The sequence below is a fragment of the Bufo bufo genome, chromosome 4, assembly GCF_905171765.1.
Source record: "Bufo bufo chromosome 4, aBufBuf1.1, whole genome shotgun sequence".
Lineage (NCBI taxonomy): Eukaryota > Metazoa > Chordata > Amphibia > Anura > Bufonidae > Bufo > Bufo bufo.
Window position 1 is genome coordinate 34,021,926 of NC_053392.1, and position 21,724 is coordinate 34,043,649.

At 48.0% G+C, this 21,724-nt stretch overlaps 1 protein-coding gene across 2 annotated transcripts in view; it reads left to right on the plus strand.

The window, feature by feature from the left end:
- Positions 1 to 4,675: 4,675 nt before the first annotated feature.
- Positions 4,676 to 21,724, plus strand: part of ASXL2 (ASXL transcriptional regulator 2) — a 61,651-nt gene continuing 44,602 nt past the window's right edge. Inside the window, exons 1-4 of one of the 2 annotated variants that reach the window (XM_040427078.1) lie at positions 4,676 to 4,851; positions 13,520 to 13,602; positions 14,313 to 14,421; positions 17,912 to 18,068. In XM_040427078.1, the coding sequence (XP_040283012.1) occupies positions 4,771 to 4,851; positions 13,520 to 13,602; positions 14,313 to 14,421; positions 17,912 to 18,068 (430 nt within the window). In that variant the 5' untranslated portion in view covers positions 4,676 to 4,770. Of the gene's footprint in view, positions 4,852 to 13,519; positions 13,603 to 14,312; positions 14,422 to 17,911; positions 18,069 to 18,366; positions 18,485 to 21,724 lie in introns of those variants that run through there. The other variant, XM_040427079.1, reaches the window with a different exon arrangement.

Genomic DNA, 21,724 nt, shown 5'->3' on the forward strand with positions numbered 1-21,724 from the left:
TGTGTCCTTTAATTTGTTTTTTTGTTTTTTTTGGTGACCAGCTGATATCTCTTCCCCCCCCCCCTTTTTTTTTTTCTTTTCTTTATTAGTAACCAGACGATAACTCCTCCCCCCTGTTTTTATTTTTATTTTTATTGTGTGGGGCTGCTGGGGTGATGTTTGACTTTGGAGGGGCGTGCTGGAAGCCCCCCCTGCAACCTGCGCAGGAGGGGCCCCCTGTGTGACCGGCGCCCCCTGAGCTTTTGTTGGGGCTGCTGGGGTGATATATGACTTGGAGGGGCGCGCTGGAAGGCCCCCCTGCCATCCGACGGCGGCCCCCTGCATCAGATGCGGCGCGCATGCGCCGACGGAATCGCCGCGCATGCGCAGACCAGGCACCAGGAGCGGTAAAACAGGCAGGAGGCGGTTGGGAGGGGATGTCTGTGCAGCGGTCAGCCCAGAGGAGGTTGAAATGAATGGGGGGTGTGCCGGGTGTACCGCAGCTGGCCCCTGTGCTGTGTAGATGAATACGAGGAGGGGGGGGGGGGGAGGAGGGCATGAATGTTGGATGTTGAGGGGTGGAATGAAATAACCAGAAATGGGGAATGGGGCTGGAACCATCAGGGAGCTGACCGGGGTGACGGTCCTGTGGGGAGACGCCAGAATAGGCATGAGCAATGAGCTGCCGGTGATTGCTGCGAGAAGCTGTGACATGGTGCAGCGTGTGTGATATAAACAACAGAAATGGGGGATTGGTCCAGGCACCATTGGCCGTCTGCTGCAGAGCTGTTGACCGGAATGGTGGTGCGGTTTGCGAACAAATGCGCATGAACAGGTGTGACAGAAATGAATGCTGGTGAATTTGTATGAAAACCGTGACATTGGTGCGCATTGATGACATGAACCGGTACAGGGGCAACCGTGAGACCCCAGCTGTACCGTATGAAATAACTCATACGCATTGTGCTCCTGCAGCCGTGCACATGAACATGAGGAGGGGGGGGGGGGGCATGAATGTGGATGATTGTGGGGTGATATGGACTGAAAAAGAAATGGGGAACGAGCCTGGACCCCAGGGGTGCTGACCGCAGTGTTGTTTCTGTGGGATTGCTTGAACAAGACATGACAAAATGAGATGCTGGTGACTGTGAGAAATCCGTGACATTAGCGCAGCGTCCATGAAATGAAACAGAAATGGGGGATTAGGCCAGAAACCATTGCCGCATGCTGCAGAGGTGTTGACCGGAAGCGTAGTACGGTGTGGACAAATTGCGCATGAACAAGGCGTGACAGAAATGAATACTGGTGACTTGTATGAGAAAACCGTGACATTGGTGCAGCGTATGATGAAATGAAATGAACCGGTACAGGGGCAACCGTGAGGCCCCGGCTGTACCGTGTGGATGACTCAGAACCACTGCCTGCATGCCGCAGGGGTGTTGACCGGAGTGGCGATACGGTGTAGATAAATTTACGCATGAACGAGACATGACAGAAATGAAATGCTGGTGACCTGGGCGAGAAAGCTGTGACAGTGCAGCGTTTGGTGAAATGAAATGAACAGAAATGGGGATTGCCCAGGAACGACTGCATGCCTGCCGCAGGGGTGCTGACCGGAATAGTGGTACGGTGTAGACAAATTGTGCCTGAACAAGGCGTGACAGAAATGAAATACTGGTGACTTGTACGAGAAAACCGTGACATTGGTGCAGCGTTTGGTGAAATGAACCGGTACAGGGGGCAACCGTGAGGCCCCGGCTGCACCGTATGGATGACTCGCAGTTTAACGGGCAAACGTGACCCACAGTGAACCTGAGTAAAGCCGGAAAAATGGAACCGAAATGCTCCAAATCCAGAACTGATGGCAACGAAAAACTCCCAGAAATTCAGCGACTCGCAGGCAACTCTCCAGACACTCCACAAGCGACCTCCTCTCTCAAAAGCTCAGACCGCAATGATGCAGGAGCCAGGTAAGGGGAGTGCCCTAAATAGGCTGGAGGCGGACCTCAGCCCCTCCCACAAATCCAGGCAATCTGCCTTAATACATGTTGCTGTATGTGGGAGCAGTAGATGTGATGGTCTGTTACTGCGTATGACACGCTACAGTGTGTGTTATAGGATGGTGAGCTCTGCTGTGGCATAGTGTGGGTAACCAGAGCCCAGGGCAAGCCAAGTATTGTGCACCCCGAAATTGTGACACATGATCACAGGGTCCACTGGAGGAGGCAACATACCCACTTGCTCAATTTCCTGCATATCACTCATCCATTCACCCAGCATTATCGTCTCCTGACAACGCCTTCCCAACTGGCAGCAGTATTGTTCCCAGACCACCTATCCTCATCTCCCATGACAGCAGTATTGTCCTCTGACAACCCCACCCTTACTGTCTAGATTATTGTCCCCAGACAACCTCTCCTCCACTGGAAGCAGCATTGCCCCCATATGTCTCACCTGTCTTGTGGACTTGTAGGACAGGAGCCACAAAGCTGGAGTTGGAGGCAGAGAGCTTCTCTTGCAGTTCTTCTATATACTATCAGGGAATGAAGAACCTGCGCCCCCCGATCCTCAGAACTAAACACCAAAAACCTTGAGCATATCATGCAGTTTTGGAGTGAAGTAAACACACCAAAACGCATCAAAAAGCACAAAAAAAACCACAATGTATGTACACAGTGACTGCACCAGCAGAATAGTGAGTACAGCTCTGGAGTATAATACAGGATGTAACTCTGGATCAGTACAGGATAAGTAATGTATGAACACAGTGACTGCACCAGCAGAATAGTGAGTGCAGCTCTGGAGTATAATACAGGATGTAACTCTGGATCAGTACAGGATAAGTAATGTAATGTATGTACACAGTGACTGCACCAGCAGAATAGTGAGTGCAGCTCTGGAGTATAATACAGGATGTAACTCAGGATCAGTACAGGATAAGTAATGTATGAACACAGTGACTGCACCAGCAGAATAGTGAGTGCAGCTCTGGAGTATAATACAGGATGTAACTCTGGATCAGTACAGGATAAGTAATGTAATGTATGAACACAGTGACTGCACCAGCAGAATAGTGAGTGCAGCTCTGGAGTATAATACAGGATGTAACTCAGGATCAGTACAGGATAAGTAATGTAATGTATGTACACAGTGACTGCACCAGCAGAATAGTGAGTGCAGCTCTGGAGTATAATACAGGATGTAACTCAGGATCAGTACAGGATAAGTAATGTAATGTATGTACACAGTGACTGCACCAGCAGAATAGTGAGTGCAGCTCTGGAGTATAATACAGGATGTAACTCAGGATCAGTACAGGATAAGTAATGTATGTACACAGTGACTACACCAGCAGAATAGTGAGTGCAGCTCTGGAGTATAATACAGGATGTAACTCAGGATCAGTACAGAATAAGTAATGTATGTACACAGTGACTGCACCAGCAGAATAGTGAGTGCAGCTCTGGAGTATAATACAGGATGTAACTCAGGATCAGTACAGGATAAGTAATGTATGTACACAGTGACTGCACCAGCAGAATAGTGAGTGCAGCTCTGCAGTATAATACAGGATGTAACTCAGGATCAGTACAGGATAAGTAATGTATGTACACAGTGACTGCACCAGCAGAATAGTGAGTGCAGCTCTGGAGTATAATACAGGATGTAACTCAGGATAAGTAATGTAATGTATGTACACAGTGACTGCACCAGCAGAATAGTGAGTGCAGCTCTGCAGTATAATACAGGATGTAACTCAGGATCAGTACAGGATAAGTAATGTAATGTATGTACACAGTGACTGCACCAGCAGAATAGTGAGTGCAGCTCTGGAGTATAATACAGGATGTAACTCAGGATCAGTACAGGATATGTAATGTATGTACACAGTGACTGCACCAGCAGAATAGTGAGTGCAGCTCTGGAGTATAATACAGGATGTAACTCAGGATCAGTACAGGATAAGTAATGTATGTACACAGTGACTGCACCAGCAGAATAGTGAGTGCAGCTCTGGAGTATAATACAGGATGTAACTCAGGATCAGTACAGGATAAGTAATGTATGTACACAGTGACTGCACCAGCAGAATAGTGAGTGCAGCTCTGGAGTATAATACAGGATGTAACTCAGGATAAGTAATGTAATGTATGTACACAGTGACTGCACCAGCAGAATAATGAGTGCAGCTCTGGAGTATAATACAGGATGTAACTCAGGATCAGTACAGGATAAGTAATGTAATGTATGTACACAGTGACTGCACCAGCAGAATAGTGAGTGCAGCTCTGGAGTATAATACAGGATGTAACTCAGGATCAGTACAGGATAAGTAATGTATGTACACAGTGACTGCACCAGCAGAATAGTGAGTGCAGCTCTGAAGTATAATACAGGATGTAACTCAGGATCAGTACAGGATAAGTAATGTATGTACACAGTGACTGCACCAGTAGAATAGTGAGTGCAGCTCTGGAGTATAATACAGGATGTGACTCAGGATCAGTACAGTCCCTTGGACCTTCTATGCGTTACACATACAGTCAGCGACTCTATTGCACATGCGCAGTTGAGAGTATGAACACCTGCGCTCTCCGTCACTTGTAACCCCGCCCCTTTCCTGCAGCCACGCCTATCGACTGACAGCCCCTCCCTCCCATTTGACAGCCACCGCTGTACAGTAGGTGACGTCACGCAGGTCACATGACCTCTCAGTACAGTAGCGGCCCCAACAACATGGCAGCTGTGGGCAAATAACCGCGGAACGAGCCGGGGAGAACCGGACACAGCATGAGGGACGCGGCGCGGAGGAAGAGGAGGAGGAGGCGGCGGAAGAAGAAAGGCAGGACGTGGGCTGAGGCCGCCAGGACGGTAAGAGCCGGCAGGAGCCGCCACAGGTGTCTCGGGCCCGGGCACTGCCTGCTGTAAGGAAGAGAGCCCTGCCGGACACAAGGGGTTAATGCTGAGCCTGACCAGCAATATGTATGGTGCTCGGCGGAACCCTGAGCTGTATGCAAGGTGCACAAAGGGTTAATAGTGATCCCAGAGCTGTTTGCAAGGTGCACAAGGGGTTAACCCGGATCCCAGAGCTGTTTACAAGGTTCACAAAGGGTTAACCCTGATCCCAGAGCTGTATGCAAGGTGCACAAAGGGTTAACCCTGATCCCAGAGCTGTTTACAAGGTGCACAAGGGGTTAACCCTGATCCCAGAGCTGTTTACAAGGTGCACAAGGGGTTAACCCTGATCCCAGAGCTGTTTACAAGGTGCACAAAGGGTTAACCCTGATCCCAGAGATGTATGCAAGGTGCACAAAGGGTTAACCCTGATCCCAGAGCTGTTTACAAGGTGCACAAAAGGTTAACCCTGATCCCAGAGCTGTATACAAGGTGCACAAAGGGTTAACCCTGATCCCAGAGCTGTTTACAAGGTGCACAAAGGGTTAACCCTGATCCCAGAGCTGTATACAAGGTGCACAAAGGGTTAACCCTGATCCCAGAGCTGTTTACAAGGTGCACAAGGGGTTAACCCTGATCCCAGAGCTGTATACAAGATGCACAAAGGGTTAACCCTGATCCCAGAGCTTTTTACAAGGTGCACAAAGGGTTAACCCTGATCCCAGAGCTGTATGCAAGGTGCACAAAGGGTTAACCCTGATCCCAGAGCTGTTTACAAGGTGCACAAGGGGTTAACCCTGATCCCAGAGCTGTTTACAAGGTGCACAAATGGTTAACCCTGATCCCAGAGCTGTATGCAAGGTGCACAAAGGGTTAACCTTGATCCCAGAGCTGTTTACAAGGTGCACAAAGGGTTAACCCTGATCCCAGAGCTGTTTACAAGGTGCACAAGGGGTTAACCCTGATCCCAGAGCTGTTTACAAGGTGCACAAGGGGTTAACCCTGATCCCAGAGCTGTTTACAAGGTGCACAAAGGGTTAACCCTGATCCTAGAGATGTATGCAAGGTGCACAAAGGGTTAACCCTGATCCCAGAGCTGTTTAGAAGGTGCACAAAGGGTTAACCCTGATCCCAGAGCTGTATACAAGGTGCACAAAGGGTTAACCCTGATCCCAGAGCTGTATACAAGGTGCACAAAGGGTTAATGCTGATCCCAGCACCGTATACAGAGTACTTAAAGGGTTATTACAGATCTCAGAGCTGTATACAAGATACTTAAAGAGTTAATGCTAATCCCAACTGTATGCAAAGCACATAAATGGTTATCTCTGATCCCAACTCTATTTAAGGTGCACAAAGGATTATTCCTCAACCTCGAGGGGTATACAGGGTGCATAAAGGGTTAATGCGGCTACAGGTGCACAGAGTGGTAATTTAGAGCTTTATGCAAGGTGTAGAAAGGGATAATCTGGAGCCTGGCGGCATATACAGGGTGCGGAAGCGGTTAATATGGAACCTGACGGCGTATACAGGGTGCGGAAGTGGTTAATATGGAGCCTGGCGACGTATACAGGGTGCGGAAGTGGTTAATATGGAGCCTGGCGACATATACAGGGTACGGAAGTGGTTAATATGGAGCTTGGCGATGTATACAGGGTGCGGAAGTGGTTAATATGGAGCCTGGCGGCATATACAGGGTGCGGAAGCGGTTAATATGGAGCCTGGCAGCCTATACAGGGTGCGGAAGTGGTTAATATGGAGCCTGGCGACGTATACAGGGTACGGAAGTGGTTAATATGGAGCCTGGCGACGTATACAGGGTGCGGAAGTGGTTAATATGGAGCCTGGCGACGTATACAGGGTACGGAAGTGGTTAATATGGAGCTTGGCGATGTATACAGGGTGCGGAAGCGGTTAATATGGAGCCTGGCGGCGTATACAGGGTGTAGAAGGGGTTAATATGGAGCCTGGCAGCGTATACAGAGTGAGGAAGGGGTTAATATGGAGCCTGGCAGAATATACAGAGTGCGGAAGGGGTTAATCTGCAGCCTGTCAGCGTATCCAGGGTGTAGAAGGGGTTAATCTGCATCCTTGCAGCGTATACAGGGTGCAGGAGGGGTTAATCTGCATTCTTGCAGCGTATACAGGGTGCAGGAGGGGTTAATCTGCAGCCTTGCAGCGTATACAGGGTGCAGGAGGGGTTAGGATGAGAGTTTTGTTGAGGGTGACAGAACCCAGAAGGGGTTAATGCTGACAGGATTGGAGACTAGAAAGGGTTAATCTGCACATGGAGATAACAGGGAGGGGTATTTCAGCTACATGACCGGGAATATGAGGGGTTAACACGATGTAGAGCTGGGCAGGTGCTGAAGGGTTAAGGAGCGGTGAGGGGCAGATGCTTCCTGTTTACATCGTGTGCTTGCAGTCTGCCCTCTGGAGGCTGAATACTAATACTGCATGGAAACCATCAGCAAGCTGCTACTGATGGATGCGTCCTTCCCATTACCATGCTGTGACCAGTAACCTCCATCTGATGCCAGGTCGGAGGCTTCCTGCAGAGCGTCGCACTGCCCGCAGCTTGTCCTCTCCCCATGGTAAGTGATGTAACCTGATTCATCAGACTGGGCCGCGGCTTCCATCGCTTCGTGGTCTCCCATTCACCGATTATCGTTCCTTGGACCACATTTGGTAGGTACTGGTGACCGCCACATACTGGGAGCACTCCACCAAGCCGGACCCTCTGGAGATCCTCGGAGCCGGTCACCACAGTTTGGCCCTTGTCGCTCACGTCCTCCCGCTTGCTCATGTTTCCTGCTTCCAGCACATCTACTTCAAGACCTGACTATTTAAAGGGGTTTTATCATCTCAGACATTGATAGCATATCGCTAGGACACGCCCACAACGTCAGAGAGGTGCCGCTCCCACCTCTGGGACCTGCACCTATCTCCCGAAAGTGAAGGAGAGTGCGCTGCGCATGCGTGTGGTGCTCTCCATTTATTTATATGGGAGTTCAGAAGATAGAAGTCCCATAGAAATGAATGGAGATCACACTGCGCAAGCGCTGCCACCGCTCCAGTCAGCTCTATGGCCGGTGCTCGGCTATTTTCGGAACTCCGATAGAAATTAATAGAGGGCGATGTGCATGCGCAGTCCGCTCCCCGTCACTTTCCGGGCCCCGTTCTGGAGATAGGAGCAGGTCTCAGAGATGGGAGCGCCACCTCTCTGAGACTACTACCCCCATCATTGGTATCACCACTAAGACGAGTAATTGGCCGCAGGGGGCACCTGGCGGGCGGGGGAGTGAACGGGTGAAGCCGGCCCTGCCTTTAAAACCAGTATTTTCCTTACTGGAAGCCCCCTTTACAGGGCTGGAGACACCGGACAGATTGGCTGCCGGGATTAGACGGCTTTACAGGATTAGACTCTGCAGATGGAGGAGCGGTGATGGTGTCACCGGGGGAGTCCACATGTCACGTCTGGTTCGTGTCTCCTGGATATCTACACTGGTGCTCGAAAGTTTGTGAACCCTTCAGAATTTTCTATATTTCTGCCTAAATTTGACCTAAAACGACATCAGATTTTCACTCATGATTCCATGATCCCACCACCACTGTGTCACACAGATGGGATGAGGCTTCCATGATCCCACCACCACCGTGTCTCACAGATGGGATGAGGCTTCCATGATCCCACCACCACCGTGTCTCACAGATGGGATGAGGCTTCCATGATCCCACCACCACCGTGTCTCAAAGATGGGATGAGGTTTCCATGATCCCACCACCACTGTGTCTCACAGATGGGAGGAGGCTTCCATGATCCCACTACCACCGTGTCTCACAGATGGGATGAGGCTTCCATGATCCCACCACCACCGTGTCTCACAGATGGGATGAGGCTTCCATGATCCCACCACCACCGTGTCTCAAACATGGGAAGAGGTTTCCATAATCCGACTACCACTGTGTCTAACAGATGGGATGATGTTTCCATGATCCCACCACCATCTCACAGATGGGATGAGGTTTCTATGATTTCACCACCACCGTGTCTCACAAATGGGATGAGGCTTCCATGATCCCACCACCACTGTGTCTCACAGATGGGATGAGGCTTCCATGATCCCACCACCACCGTGTCTCACAAATGGGATGAGGCTTCCATGATCCCACCACCACCATGTCTCACAAATGGGATGAGGCTTCCATGATCCCACCACCACCGTGTCTCACAAATGGGATGAGGCTTCCATGATCCCACCACCACCGTGTCTCACAAATGGGATGAGGCTTCCATGATCCCACCACCACCGTGTCTCACAGATGGGATGAGGTTTCCATGATCCCACCACCACCACCGTGTCTCACAGATGGGATGAGGTTTTCCCTCCTCCAAACCTAATGCTTCTCATTTACACCAAGAAGTTTTATTTTGTTCCACAAATCATTGCTCTAATAGCAAACTGCAGACAGGCAGCAATGTTCTTTTTGGAGAGCAGTGGCTTTCTTCTTGCAGTCCTGATATGCACACCACTGTTGTTCAGGGTCCTCCTGATGGCTCATTAGCTAATGTGAGAAAGACATTTAGTTGCTTAGAGCTTACCGTGGGCAACTTTGTGACCTGACGGAGTATTGTATTTCTTGCCCTTGACATGATCCTTGTTGGTCGACCACTCCTGAGGAGGGTATAATGGTCTTGAATTTCCTCCATTTGTATACAGTCTGTCTGACCGTGGATTGGTGGAGTCCAAACTCTTTAGAGATGATTTTGTAACCTTTTCCAGTCTGATGAGCATCAACAGCTCTTCTTCTGAGGTTTTCCACAAACGTATTCCTTCAAATTATCTGCTAATCCTAAAGGTTCACATACTTTTGCCAGTCCCAGATGTGTGATATTAGATCATTTTCCTCAATAAACATTGACCATTTTTGACTTGGTTATTTGATTTGGTTCTTTATGTACTTTTAGGACATGTGTGAGAATCTGATGTACAGTAGGTTTAGGTCAAATGTATGCAGAAAATTCTGAAGGGTTCACAAACGTTCAAGCACCACTGTATTTAAACACTTCACCACCCATACCACCAAGAAGGCCACGATAACCCCTTCAGCACACAGTACCACCAGGGAGGCCACCATAACCCCTTCATCACACAGTACCACCGGGGAGGCCACCGATAACCCCTTCATTACCCAGTACCACCAGGGAGGCCACCGATAAACCCTTCATCACACAGTACCACTGGGGAGGCCACCAATAAACCCTTCATCACACAGTACCACCGGGGAGGCCACCGATAACCCCTTCATCACAGTACCACCAGGGAGGCCACCGATAAACCCTTCATCACACAGTACCACTGGGGAGGCCACCAATAACCCCTTCATCACACAGTACCACCGGGGAGGCCACCGATAACCCCTTCATCACATAGTACCACCGGGGAGGCCACCGATAACCCCTTCATCACACAGTACCACCGGGGAGGCCACCGATAACCCCTTTATCACACAGTACCACCGGGGAGGCCACCGATAACCCCTTCATCACACAGTACCACCGGGGAGGCCACCGATAAACCCTTCATCACACAGTACCACCGGGGAGGCCACCGATAAACCCTTCATCACACAGTACCACCGGGGAGGCCACTGATAAACCCTTCATCACACAGTACCACTGGGGAGGCCACCGATAAACCCTTCATCACACAGTACCACCGGGGAGGCCACCGATAAACCCTTCATCACACAGTACCACCGGGAGGCCACGATAAACCCTTCATCACACAGTACTACCGGGGAGGCCACCGATAAACCCTTCATCACACAGTACCACCGGGGAGGCCACCGATAAACCCTTCATCACACAGTACCACCGGGGAGGCCACCGTTAACCCCTTCATCACACAGTACCACTGGGGAGGCCACCGATAACCCCTTCATCACACAGTACCACCGGGGAGGTCACCGATAACCCCTTCATCACACAGTACCACCGGGGAGGCCACCGATAACCACTAAGCACCCAAGACAACCAGAAATCTCACCATTTTTCACTTCCCCAGCTAACACAACCAGGGAGGTCACCACTAAAGGGTTTTTCTGGGACTCATATATTGACGACCTAATCTCAGGATAGGTCTTCAATATCAGACCGGTGAGGGTCCGACTCCCTGCACCCCCGCCGATCAGCTGTTTGAAGAGACCTCGGCATTCTGGTGAGCTGTGCAGCCTCTTCCTAGGCCAGAGACGTCAGGTTCATTGGTCTCATAGCCTATGTGCAGCTCAATCACATTGAAGTGAATGGCCTGGGTTGTAATACCAAGCACAACCACTATGCACGGTACAGCGCTGTGCTTGGTACGTTGTGGCCGGAGCTCTGCGTCCTCCTACAGCTGGTCGGCGGGGGTGTTGGGAGTTGGTGTTGGATTTTAGATATTGATGACCTATCTTGAAAATAGTCTGTCAGTATTGAACTCCTGGAAAACCCCTTTAACCCCTTCCACAGTCAACACCTCCAGGGTTGTCACTAATAACCCCTAACCACCCAACACAACCAAGGAGGTCGCCATTAAACCCTTCAACATCCAACACCATTTACTCCCTCACCACCCAGTATCTCCAGGAATGTCACCATTAACTCCCTCACCACCCAGTATCTCCAGGGATGTCACCATTTACTCCCTCACCACCCAGTATCTCCAGGAATGTCACCATTAACTCCCTCACCACCCAGTACCACTAGGGATGTCACTATTAACTCCCTCACCACCCAGTATCACTAGGGATGCCATCTTTAACCCCGTCACTACCCAGCACCACCAGGGATGCTATCATTAACCCAGCACCAATAGAGATTCCATCCTTAACCTCTTCGCTACCCAATAACGCCAACGGTGTCACAATTAATCCGATCACTGCGCCATTCTACCATCCCGTACATAGACGAGGGACAGGACCCCCACCAACCCTAAGAACGGGAGTCCTGTTCCTCGTCTGAATGGGGCAGCAGGTGGAGCTTGCCCCCAAGCTCCATTCATTCTCTATGATAATGCCGGATGCACAGCGCTCGGCAATGGACCGATACATAATGTAGTGACTTTAGTAGGTTCTACTTGTATGTAGAAAGGTGTCCATGCAGGGGTCTAATGACCCCTTTGTTCATTTCAAAAAAACTTTATTTCCAGTATTGGCATGAGGCTGGTTGTTATGGGAGCAGCAGGCGGCCACTTACCCGGTGGCGGAGGGTGCAGTCTGCGGTGTTATTCTTAGAGGCTGATGACTGATCCCGGCTCTCCTGACCTAATCCTGCCTGCAGATGAGAAATTCCCAAGACACCAGCTCCAGGGTTACAGCCAAACACAACAGACGATTATCCTGGAAGTCGCTGCCCCTGGGACCTACCCCGGCACGGGGGCCCTCTGAACAGTGGGGGCCAGTAATGACTTCTCACCAATTTGTTACACAGTCTATTCGGTTCTTAGCGTTGTCTGTTCCTGGGAAAGCTGGATGACAAGCAGTACTGCTCCCAAAGGAGCAGACTTCTGAAGGACAAATGTGCCCAGTTAGGTAGGAGTGCAGAATAGGGAGTGCAGCTCTGGAGTACAGATCACTACATTTCTAGGGGAACTCGTCACTCAGGACTTCAAGAAAGCTGGGTAGACACCAATATGGCTCCCAACAGAGTTGTTTCCCAGCTCTCCGGCACTCCTTAATGACAGATGCAGAATAGTGAGCGCAGCTCTGAAGTACAGATCACTACATACTGTAGCTAGGGAAACTCGGCACTCAAGACTCCAGAAAAGCTTGGTGGCAACCAGTATTTTTCCCAACAGAGTTGTTTCCCAGCTTTCTGATACTCCTGAATGACAAAGCTGCCTCTTCAGGTATGAACACAGAATAGTGAGCGCAGCTCTGGAGTACTGATCACTGCATAACGAGGGAAACTCGTCACTCAGGAAAGCTGGGTGTGGGAGCGACATGTCATGGCTACAATTATAGCTCCACATGCTTCACCTTTCAGATGAACTATGATAAGGGTAAAATCTGGCACTGATCTTGAATAACGTAACGTCGTATACTCCAGTCACATCCAGAGCTGCAATCACAAATCTGCTCAGTGCCTGGTGGAGACTGTCTGACACATCCCTAAATGTATTCTCCTGGAGAGTGAGGGACTGATGTAAGGACTATAAGCAGAATCTGCAGTGCATAGGCAGTGCCAGCAGGGGGCATAGTGCAATCCTAGACTGTGATTGCAGCTCTGGACCTTTTATGTAAGACTATTAAATGCCGCTGTTGGAGCACATGCAGAGCTGATCTGTCCGAGGACACGCCCGATCAGCATGTTCACTTCCTCTGTTCCCCTCGGGGCGCTCACTGAGCACCATGTCCAGAGAGAAAGAAAAGCCAAATAAACCACCTCTGTCTTCTTCATGAGGTCCCCGGGTGTCTCTGACAGACTGGTACCCGACCCCCCCCCTTCCCCGCTAGATTAGAGGAGCAGGAGCTGTAATCCCGCCCGGTAAATGTACGGCACTTGGTTGCCATTACTAACACTTCTTAGGTTAATGACGTCAGCGGTATAGTGATACTCTTCTCCTCAGACTGCTGACTGTTTCCATCCTCTACTCCTCTGCAGGTACTGGAGAAATACCACAACACACCCATGAGCCATAAAGAGATCCTGCAGGTGATCCAGCGAGAGGGGCTGAAAGAGATCAGGTCAGTCATTATCCTGGGTACACGGTATACGCTGTGCTGTGCGTTCACTCTCGGTATACGCTGTGCTCGGCGTTCACTCTCGGTATATGCTGTGCTCACTGTCGGTATACGCTGTGCTCGCTGTCGGTATACACTGTGCTCCGCGTTCACTCTCGGTATACGCTGTGCTCCGCGTTCACTCTCGGTATACGCTGTGCTCGGCGTTCACTCTCGGTATACGCTGTGCTCCGCGTTCACTCTCGGTATACGCTGTGCTCGGCGTTCACTCTCGGTATACGCTGTGCTCTCTGTCGGTATACGCTGTGCTCGCTGTCGGTATACGCTGTGCTCGCTGTCGGTATACGCTGTGCTCGCTGTCGGTATACGCTGTGCTCGCTGTCGGTATACGCTGTGCTCGCTGTCGGTATACGCTGTGCTCGCTGTCGGTATACGCTGTGCTCGCTGTCGGTATACGCTGTGCTCGCTGTCGGTATACGCTGTGCTCGCTGTCGGTATACGCTGTGCTCGCTGTCGGTATACGCTGTGCTCCGCGTTCGCTGGGCGCCGCGCTCCTTGTGTCACTAAATCATCTTCTGTTTCATCACCTTCATGGTGTCCTGTATACACACAGGCGGTTGGAGTACAGAGCACTGCTTCCATCACCCTCATCATCCCTGTGTACTCCCCTGTGTACAGTGTGTATAACCGTCTTGTGTACCTGTGTCTTACAGCGGCACGTCGCCCCTGGCCTGCCTGAATGCCATGCTGCACACTAACTCCCGTGGTGATGAGGGCATGTTCTACAAGGTCCCGGGCAGGATGGGAGTCTACACGCTGAAGGTAAGTGCCCTGCAGACCTTCTGTGTGGCATGTAGTGCAGAATGTTGTTATTGATGGTCTGTCCCCAGGATCGGCCGTTACTATCAAATCGATGAGGGTCCAGTATCCAACACCCCCCTCTCATCAGCTATTTACCGGTAGCTTCACCGCCAGAAGCTGGTGCTGAAACTCCACAGCGCCATCCATTGTGTGGTGGACAGAGCTGGTAACTGCAGGACTGATCATAGCCATCATTTTCTGAGATGAACCACTTCATCAATCAAATATAGTTTTCAACAGCATTTTAAGTTTATACTCCAGAGCTGCACTCACTATTTTTTCTGTTGCAGTCACTGTGTACATACATTACTTATCCTGTATTGATCCTGAGTCACATCCTGTATTATACTCCAGAGCTGCACTCACTATTCTGCTGGTGCAGTCACTGTGTTCATACATTACATTACTTATCCTGTACTGATCCTGAGTTACATCCTGTATTATACTCCAGAGCTGCACTCACTATTCTGCTGGTGGAGTCACTGTGTACATACATTACATTACTTATCCTGTACTGATCCTGAGTTATATCTTGTATTATACTCCAGTGCTGCACTCACTATTCTGCTGGTGCAGTCACTGTGTACATACATTACATTACTTATCCTGTACTGATCCTGAGTCACATCCTGTATTATACTCCAGAGCTGCACTCACTATTCTGCTGGTGCAGTCACTGTGTACATACATTACATTACTTATTCTGTACTGATCCTGAGCTACATCCTGTATTATACTCCAGAGCTGCACTCACTATTCTGCTGGTGGAGTCACTGTGTACATACATTACTTATCCTGTACTGATCCTGAGTTATATCTTGTATTATACTCCAGTGCTGCACTCACTATTCTGCTGGTGCAGTCACTGTGTACATACATTACATTACTTATCCTGTACTGATCCTGAGTTACATCCTGTATTATGCTCCAGAGCTGCACTCACTATTCTGCTGGTGCAGTCCCTGTGTACATACATTACTTATCCTGTACTGATCCTGAGTTACATCCTGTATTATACTCCAGAGCTGCACTCACTATTCTGCTGGTGCAGTCACTGTGTACATACATTACATTACTTATCCTGTACTGATCCAGAGTTACATCCTGTATTATACTCCAGAGCTGCACTCACTATTCTGCTGGTGCAGTCACTGTGTACATACATTACATTACTTATCCTGTACTGATCCTGAGTTACATCCTGTATTATACTCCAGAGCTGCACTCACTATTCTGCTGGTGCAGTCACTGTGTACATACATTACATTACTTATCCTGTACTGATCCTGAGTTACATCCTGTATTATACTCCACAGCTGCACTCACTATTCTGCTGGTGCAGTCACTGTGTACATACATTACATATCCTGTACTGATCCTGAGTTATATCTTGTATTATACTCCAGTGCTGCACTCACTATTCTGCTGGTGCAGTCACTGTGTACATACATTACATTACTTATCCTGTACTGATCCTGAGTTACATCCTGTATTATACTCCAGAGCTGCACTCACTATTCTGCTGGTGCAGTCACTGTGTACATACATTACATTACTTATCCTGTACTGATCCTGAGTTACATCCTGTATTATACTCCACAGCTGCACTCACTATTCTGCTGGTGCAGTCACTGTGTACATACATTACATATCCTGTACTGATCCTGAGTTACATCCAGTATTATACACCAGAGCTGCACTCACTATTCTGCTGGTGCAGTCACTGTGTACATACATTACATTACTTATTCTGTACTGATCCTGAGCTACATCCTGTATTATACTCCAGAGCTGCACTCACTATTCTGCTGGTGGAGTCACTGTGTACATACATTACATTACTTATCCTGTACTGATCCTGAGTTATATCTTGTATTATACTCCAGTGCTGCACTCACTATTCTGCTGGTGCAGTCACTGTGTACATACATTACATTACTTATCCTGTACTGATCCTGAGTCACATCCTGTATTATACTCCAGAGCTGCACTCACTATTCTGCTGGTGCAGTCACTGTGTACATACATTACATTACTTATTCTGTACTGATCCTGAGCTACATCCTGTATTATACTCCAGAGCTGCACTCACTATTCTGCTGGTGGAGTCACTGTGTACATACATTACTTATCCTGTACTGATCCTGAGTTATATCTTGTATTATACTCCAGTGCTGCACTCACTATTCTGCTGGTGCAGTCACTGTGTACATACATTACTTATCCTGTACTGATCCTGAGTTACATCCTGTATTATACTCCAGATCTGCACTCACTATTCTGCTGGTGCAGTCACTGTGTACATACATTACATTACTTATCCTGTACTGATCCTGAGTTACATCCTGTATTATACTCCAGAGCTGCACTCACTATTCTGCTGGTGCAGTCACTGTGTACATACATTACATTACTTATCCTGTACTGATCCTGAGTTACATCCTGTATTATACTCCAGAGCTGCACTCACTATTCTGCTGGTGCAGTCACTATGTACATACATTACATTACTTATCCTGTACTGATCCTGAGTTACATCCTGTATTGTACTCCAGAGCTGCACTCACTATTCTGCTGGTGGAGTCACTGTGTACATACATTACATTACTTATCCTGTACTGATCCTGAGTTACATCCTGTATTATACTCCACAGCTGCACTCACTATTCTGCTGGTGCAGTCACTGTGTACATACATTACATATCCTGTACTGATCCTGAGTTACATCCAGTATTATACACCAGAGCTGCACTCACTATTCTGCTGGTGCAGTCACTGTGTACATACATTACTTATCCTGTACTGATCCTGAGTTACATCCTGTATTATCCTCCAGAGCTGCACTCACTATTCTGCTGGTGCAGTCACTGTGTACATACATTACTTATCCTGTACTGATCCTGAGTTACATCCTGTATTATCCTCCAGAGCTGCACTCACTATTCTGCTGGTGCAGTCACTGTGTACATACATTACTTATCCTGTACTGATCGTAAGTTACATCCTGTATTATACTCCAGAGCTGCACTCACTATTCTGCTGGTGCAGTCACTCTGTACATACATTACTTATCCTGTACTGATCCTGAGTTACATCCTGTATTATCCTCCAGAGCTGCACTCACTATTCTGCTGGTGCAGTCACTGTGTACATACATTACATTACTTATCCTGTACTGATCCTGAGTTACATCCTGTATGATACTCCAGAGCTGCACTCACTATTCTGCTGGAGGAGTCACTGTGTACATACATTACTTATCCTGTACTGATCCTGAGTTACATCCTGTATTATCCTCCAGAGCTGCACTCACTATTCTGCTGGTGCAGTCACTGTGTACATACATTACTTATCCTGTACTGATCGTGAGTTCCATCCTGTATTATACTCCAGAGCTGCACTCACTATTCTGCTGGCCGCCTTGTCTCAGGGTCTCCTCCTTGTATTACAGAAGGACGTGGCGGACATGGTGAAGGATCTCTCGGACTGCTCAGAAGACAGCAATGAAGCTCAGTCCGATTCTCAGAGCTCAGAGAGCAGCTGCTCGACCAGCAGCACCAGCGCGATCAGTAACAAGGAGCCGAGGAGGAGCTGCTGGAAGAGGAAAGGTAAGGAGCCTCCACTGCTACTCCTCCAGCCTGGAGCTCACACAGCTGCTTGGCTTGTTACAGTGTCTCAGCGCAGGTAGTAACTGTCAGCCTGGAGATTTGAGCTGCTGCTGTGCCTGCACTGATACACTGTGACAGAGCAGCTGTGAAGGCGGTCAGTGCAGTGTCCACCTCACCTCTGCGCTGGCAGCAGCGTCTGTGCAGATGACATCAGCGAGCGATGCACGTACGTGTGACAAACAGGAAACAGATCTGTACAAACCACTTCCTTATAAGAGCGAAAAGATTCAACGTATATTCAAAAAACGAGAACCCCGAGAGCCCAGCCAGCGGCCTCCCCCCATATTACCATAGACTGTGCCGCCATATCTGCCGAGCACCAGCAGCACAGAGGATGGACAGAGGTCAGCAGCGAGGTCAGTGACATCTCCGCAGCACCCAGCCTGCTAGGTCGCCCGCCTCATCATGTATAGTGCGGTATTATGGGCTGTGTGACATTATCACTAACGTCTCCTCCTGAAGAGATGATGGGAGTGTTCACAGCCACATAAAGAGCACTCCCATCATCCACACTGTGTGATATATGTGATGGGTGTCTACACAGCCACATAAAGAGCACTCCCATCATCCACACTGTGTTATATGTGTGATGTGTGTGTACACAGACACTTACATCTATACCGTGCACCAAGCGGGTGGGATTGGTTTTTGTGCAATGTGTAGTTTTGGATTATTCATGTGTGTGTACTGTGTCTGTATAGATGTGTGTACTGTGTCTGTATAGATGTGTGTACTGTGTCTGTATAGATGTGTGTTGTGTCTGTATAGATGTGTGTGTGTGTGTATAGATGTGTGTACTGTGTCTGTATAGATGTGTGTACTGTGTCTGTATAGATGTGTGTACTGTGTCTGTATAGATGTGTGTACTGTGTCTGTATAGATGTGTGTACTGTGTCTGTATAGATGTGTGTACTGTGTCTGTATAGATGTGTGTGTGTGTGTACTGTGTCTGTATAGATGTGTGTACTGTGTCTGTATAGATGTGTGTACTGTGTCTGTATAGATGTGTGTACTGTGTCTGTATAGATGTGTGTGTGTGTGTGTGCTGTGTCTGTATAGATGTGTGTACTGTGTCTGTATAGATGTGTGTGTGTACTGTGTCTGTATAGATGTGTGTACTGTGTCTGTATAGATGTGTGTACTGTGTCTGTATAGATGTGTGTACTGTGTCTGTATAGATGTGTGTACTGTGTCTGTATAGATGTGTGTGTGTGTGTGTGTACTGTGTCTGTATAGATGTGTGTACTGTGTGTGTGTGTGTGTGTGTGTACTGTGTCTGTATAGATGTGTGTACTGTGTCTGTATAGATGTGTGTACTGTGTCTGTATAGATGTGTGTACTGTGTCTGTATAGATGTGTGTACTGTGTCTGTATAGATGTGTGTGTGTACTGTGTCTGTATAGATGTGTGTGTGTACTGTGTCTGTATAGATGTGTGTGTGTACTGTGTCTGTATAGATGTGTGTGTGTACTGTGTCTGTATAGATGTGTGTGTGTACTGTGTCTGTATAGATGTGTGTACTGTGTCTGTATAGATGTGTGTACTGTGTCTGTATAGATGTGTGTACTGTGTCTGTATAGATGTGCATTGTGTGTATTCAGCTGTGTACAGTCTTTGTAGTATAGTGTTTCTTGCTGATCTTTTCCGTATTGTGTGTATTACATCTGTGTGTCACCATACCGGTGTGTGTGCCGTGTGTGCATTATGTGTAGTCATTCAGTAGCAGCACCTTTCTGTATTGTGTATGTGTTCATAGCTGTGTGTTGTGTGTGTATATTACACTCTGTACTAATGTAGATATCACTGTGCAGGATGTTATGGTTTATGGCGCAGTATTACAGTATTTCATCATGTGTTCTAGTTTTTTAATGGTATATTGGAGCGATCAGACAGTCTGCGATGGACCGTACCTAGTGCACAATATTTGTTGCACGTGTGTAGAAAGCACGCTGCTGCACCAGCAGAATAGTGAGTGCAGCTCTGGAGTATACAGGGAGTGCAGAATTATTATTGTTGTATTTTTGAGGATTAATTTTATTATTGAACAACAACCATGTTCTCAATGAACCCAAAAAACTCATTAATATCAAAGCTGAATATTTTTGGAAGTAGTTTTTAGTTTGTTTTTAGTTTTAGCTATTTTAGGGGGATATCTGTGTGTGCAGGTGACTATTACTGTGCATAATTATTAGGCAACTTAACAAAAAACAAATATATACCCATTTCAATTATTTATTTTTACCAGTGAAACCAATATAACATCTCAACATTCACAAATATACATTTCTGACATTCAAAAACAAAACAAAAACAAATCAGTGACCAATATAGCCACCTTTCTTTGCAAGGACACTCAAAAGCCTGCCATCCATGGATTCTGTCAGTGTTTTCATCTGTTCACCATCAACATTGCGTGCAGCAGCAACCACAGCCTCCCAGACACTGTTCAGAGAGGTGTACTGTTTTCCCTCCTTGTAAATCTCACATTTGATGATGGACCACAGGTTCTCAATGGGGTTCAGATCAGGTGAACAAGGAGGCCATGTCATTAGATTTTCTTCTTTTATACCCTTTCTTGTCAGCCACGCTGTGGAGTACTTGGACGCGTGTGATGGAGCATTGTCCTGCATGAAAATCATGTTTTTCTTGAAGGATGCAGACTTCTTCCTGTACCACTGCTTGAAGAAGGTGTCTTCCAGAAACTGGCAGTAGGACTGGGAGTTGAGCTTGACTCCATCCTCAACCCGAAAAGGCCCCACAAGCTCATCTTTGATGATACCAGCCCAAACCAGTACTCCACCTCCACCTTGCTGGCGTCTGAGTCGGACTGGAGCTCTCTGCCCTTTACCAATCCAGCCACGGGCCCATCCATCTGGCCCATCAAGACTCACTCTCATTTCATCAGTCCATAAAACCTTAGAAAAATCAGTCTTGAGATATTTCTTGGCCCAGTCTTGACGTTTCAGCTTGTGTGTCTTGTTCAGTGGTGGTCGTCTTTCAGCCTTTCTTACCTTGGCCATGTCTCTGAGTATTGCACACCTTGTGCTTTTGGGCACTCCAGTGATGTTGCAGCTCGGAAATATGGCCAAACTGGTGGCAAGTGGCATCTTGGCAGCTGCACGCTTGACTTTTCTCAGTTCATGGGCAGTTATTTTGCGCCTTGGTTTTTCCACACGCTTCTTGCGACCCTGTTGACTATTTTGAATTAAACGCTTGATTGTTCGATGATCACGCTTCAGAAGCTTTGCAATTTTAAGAGTGCTGCATCCCTCTGCAAGATATCTCACTATTTTTGACTTTTCTGAGCCTGTCAAGTCCTTCTTTTGACCCATTTTGCCAAAGGAAAGGAAGTTGCCTAATAATTAATTATGCACACCTAATATAGGGTGTTGATGTCATTAGACCACACCCCTTCTCATTACAGAGATGCACATCACCTAATATGCTTAATTGGTAGTAGGCTTTCGAGCCTATACAGCTTGGAGTAAGACAACATGCATAAAGAGGATGATGTGGTCAAAATACTCATTTGCCTAATCATTCTGCACGCAGTGTAATACAGGATGTAACTCAGGATCAGTACAGGATAAGTAATG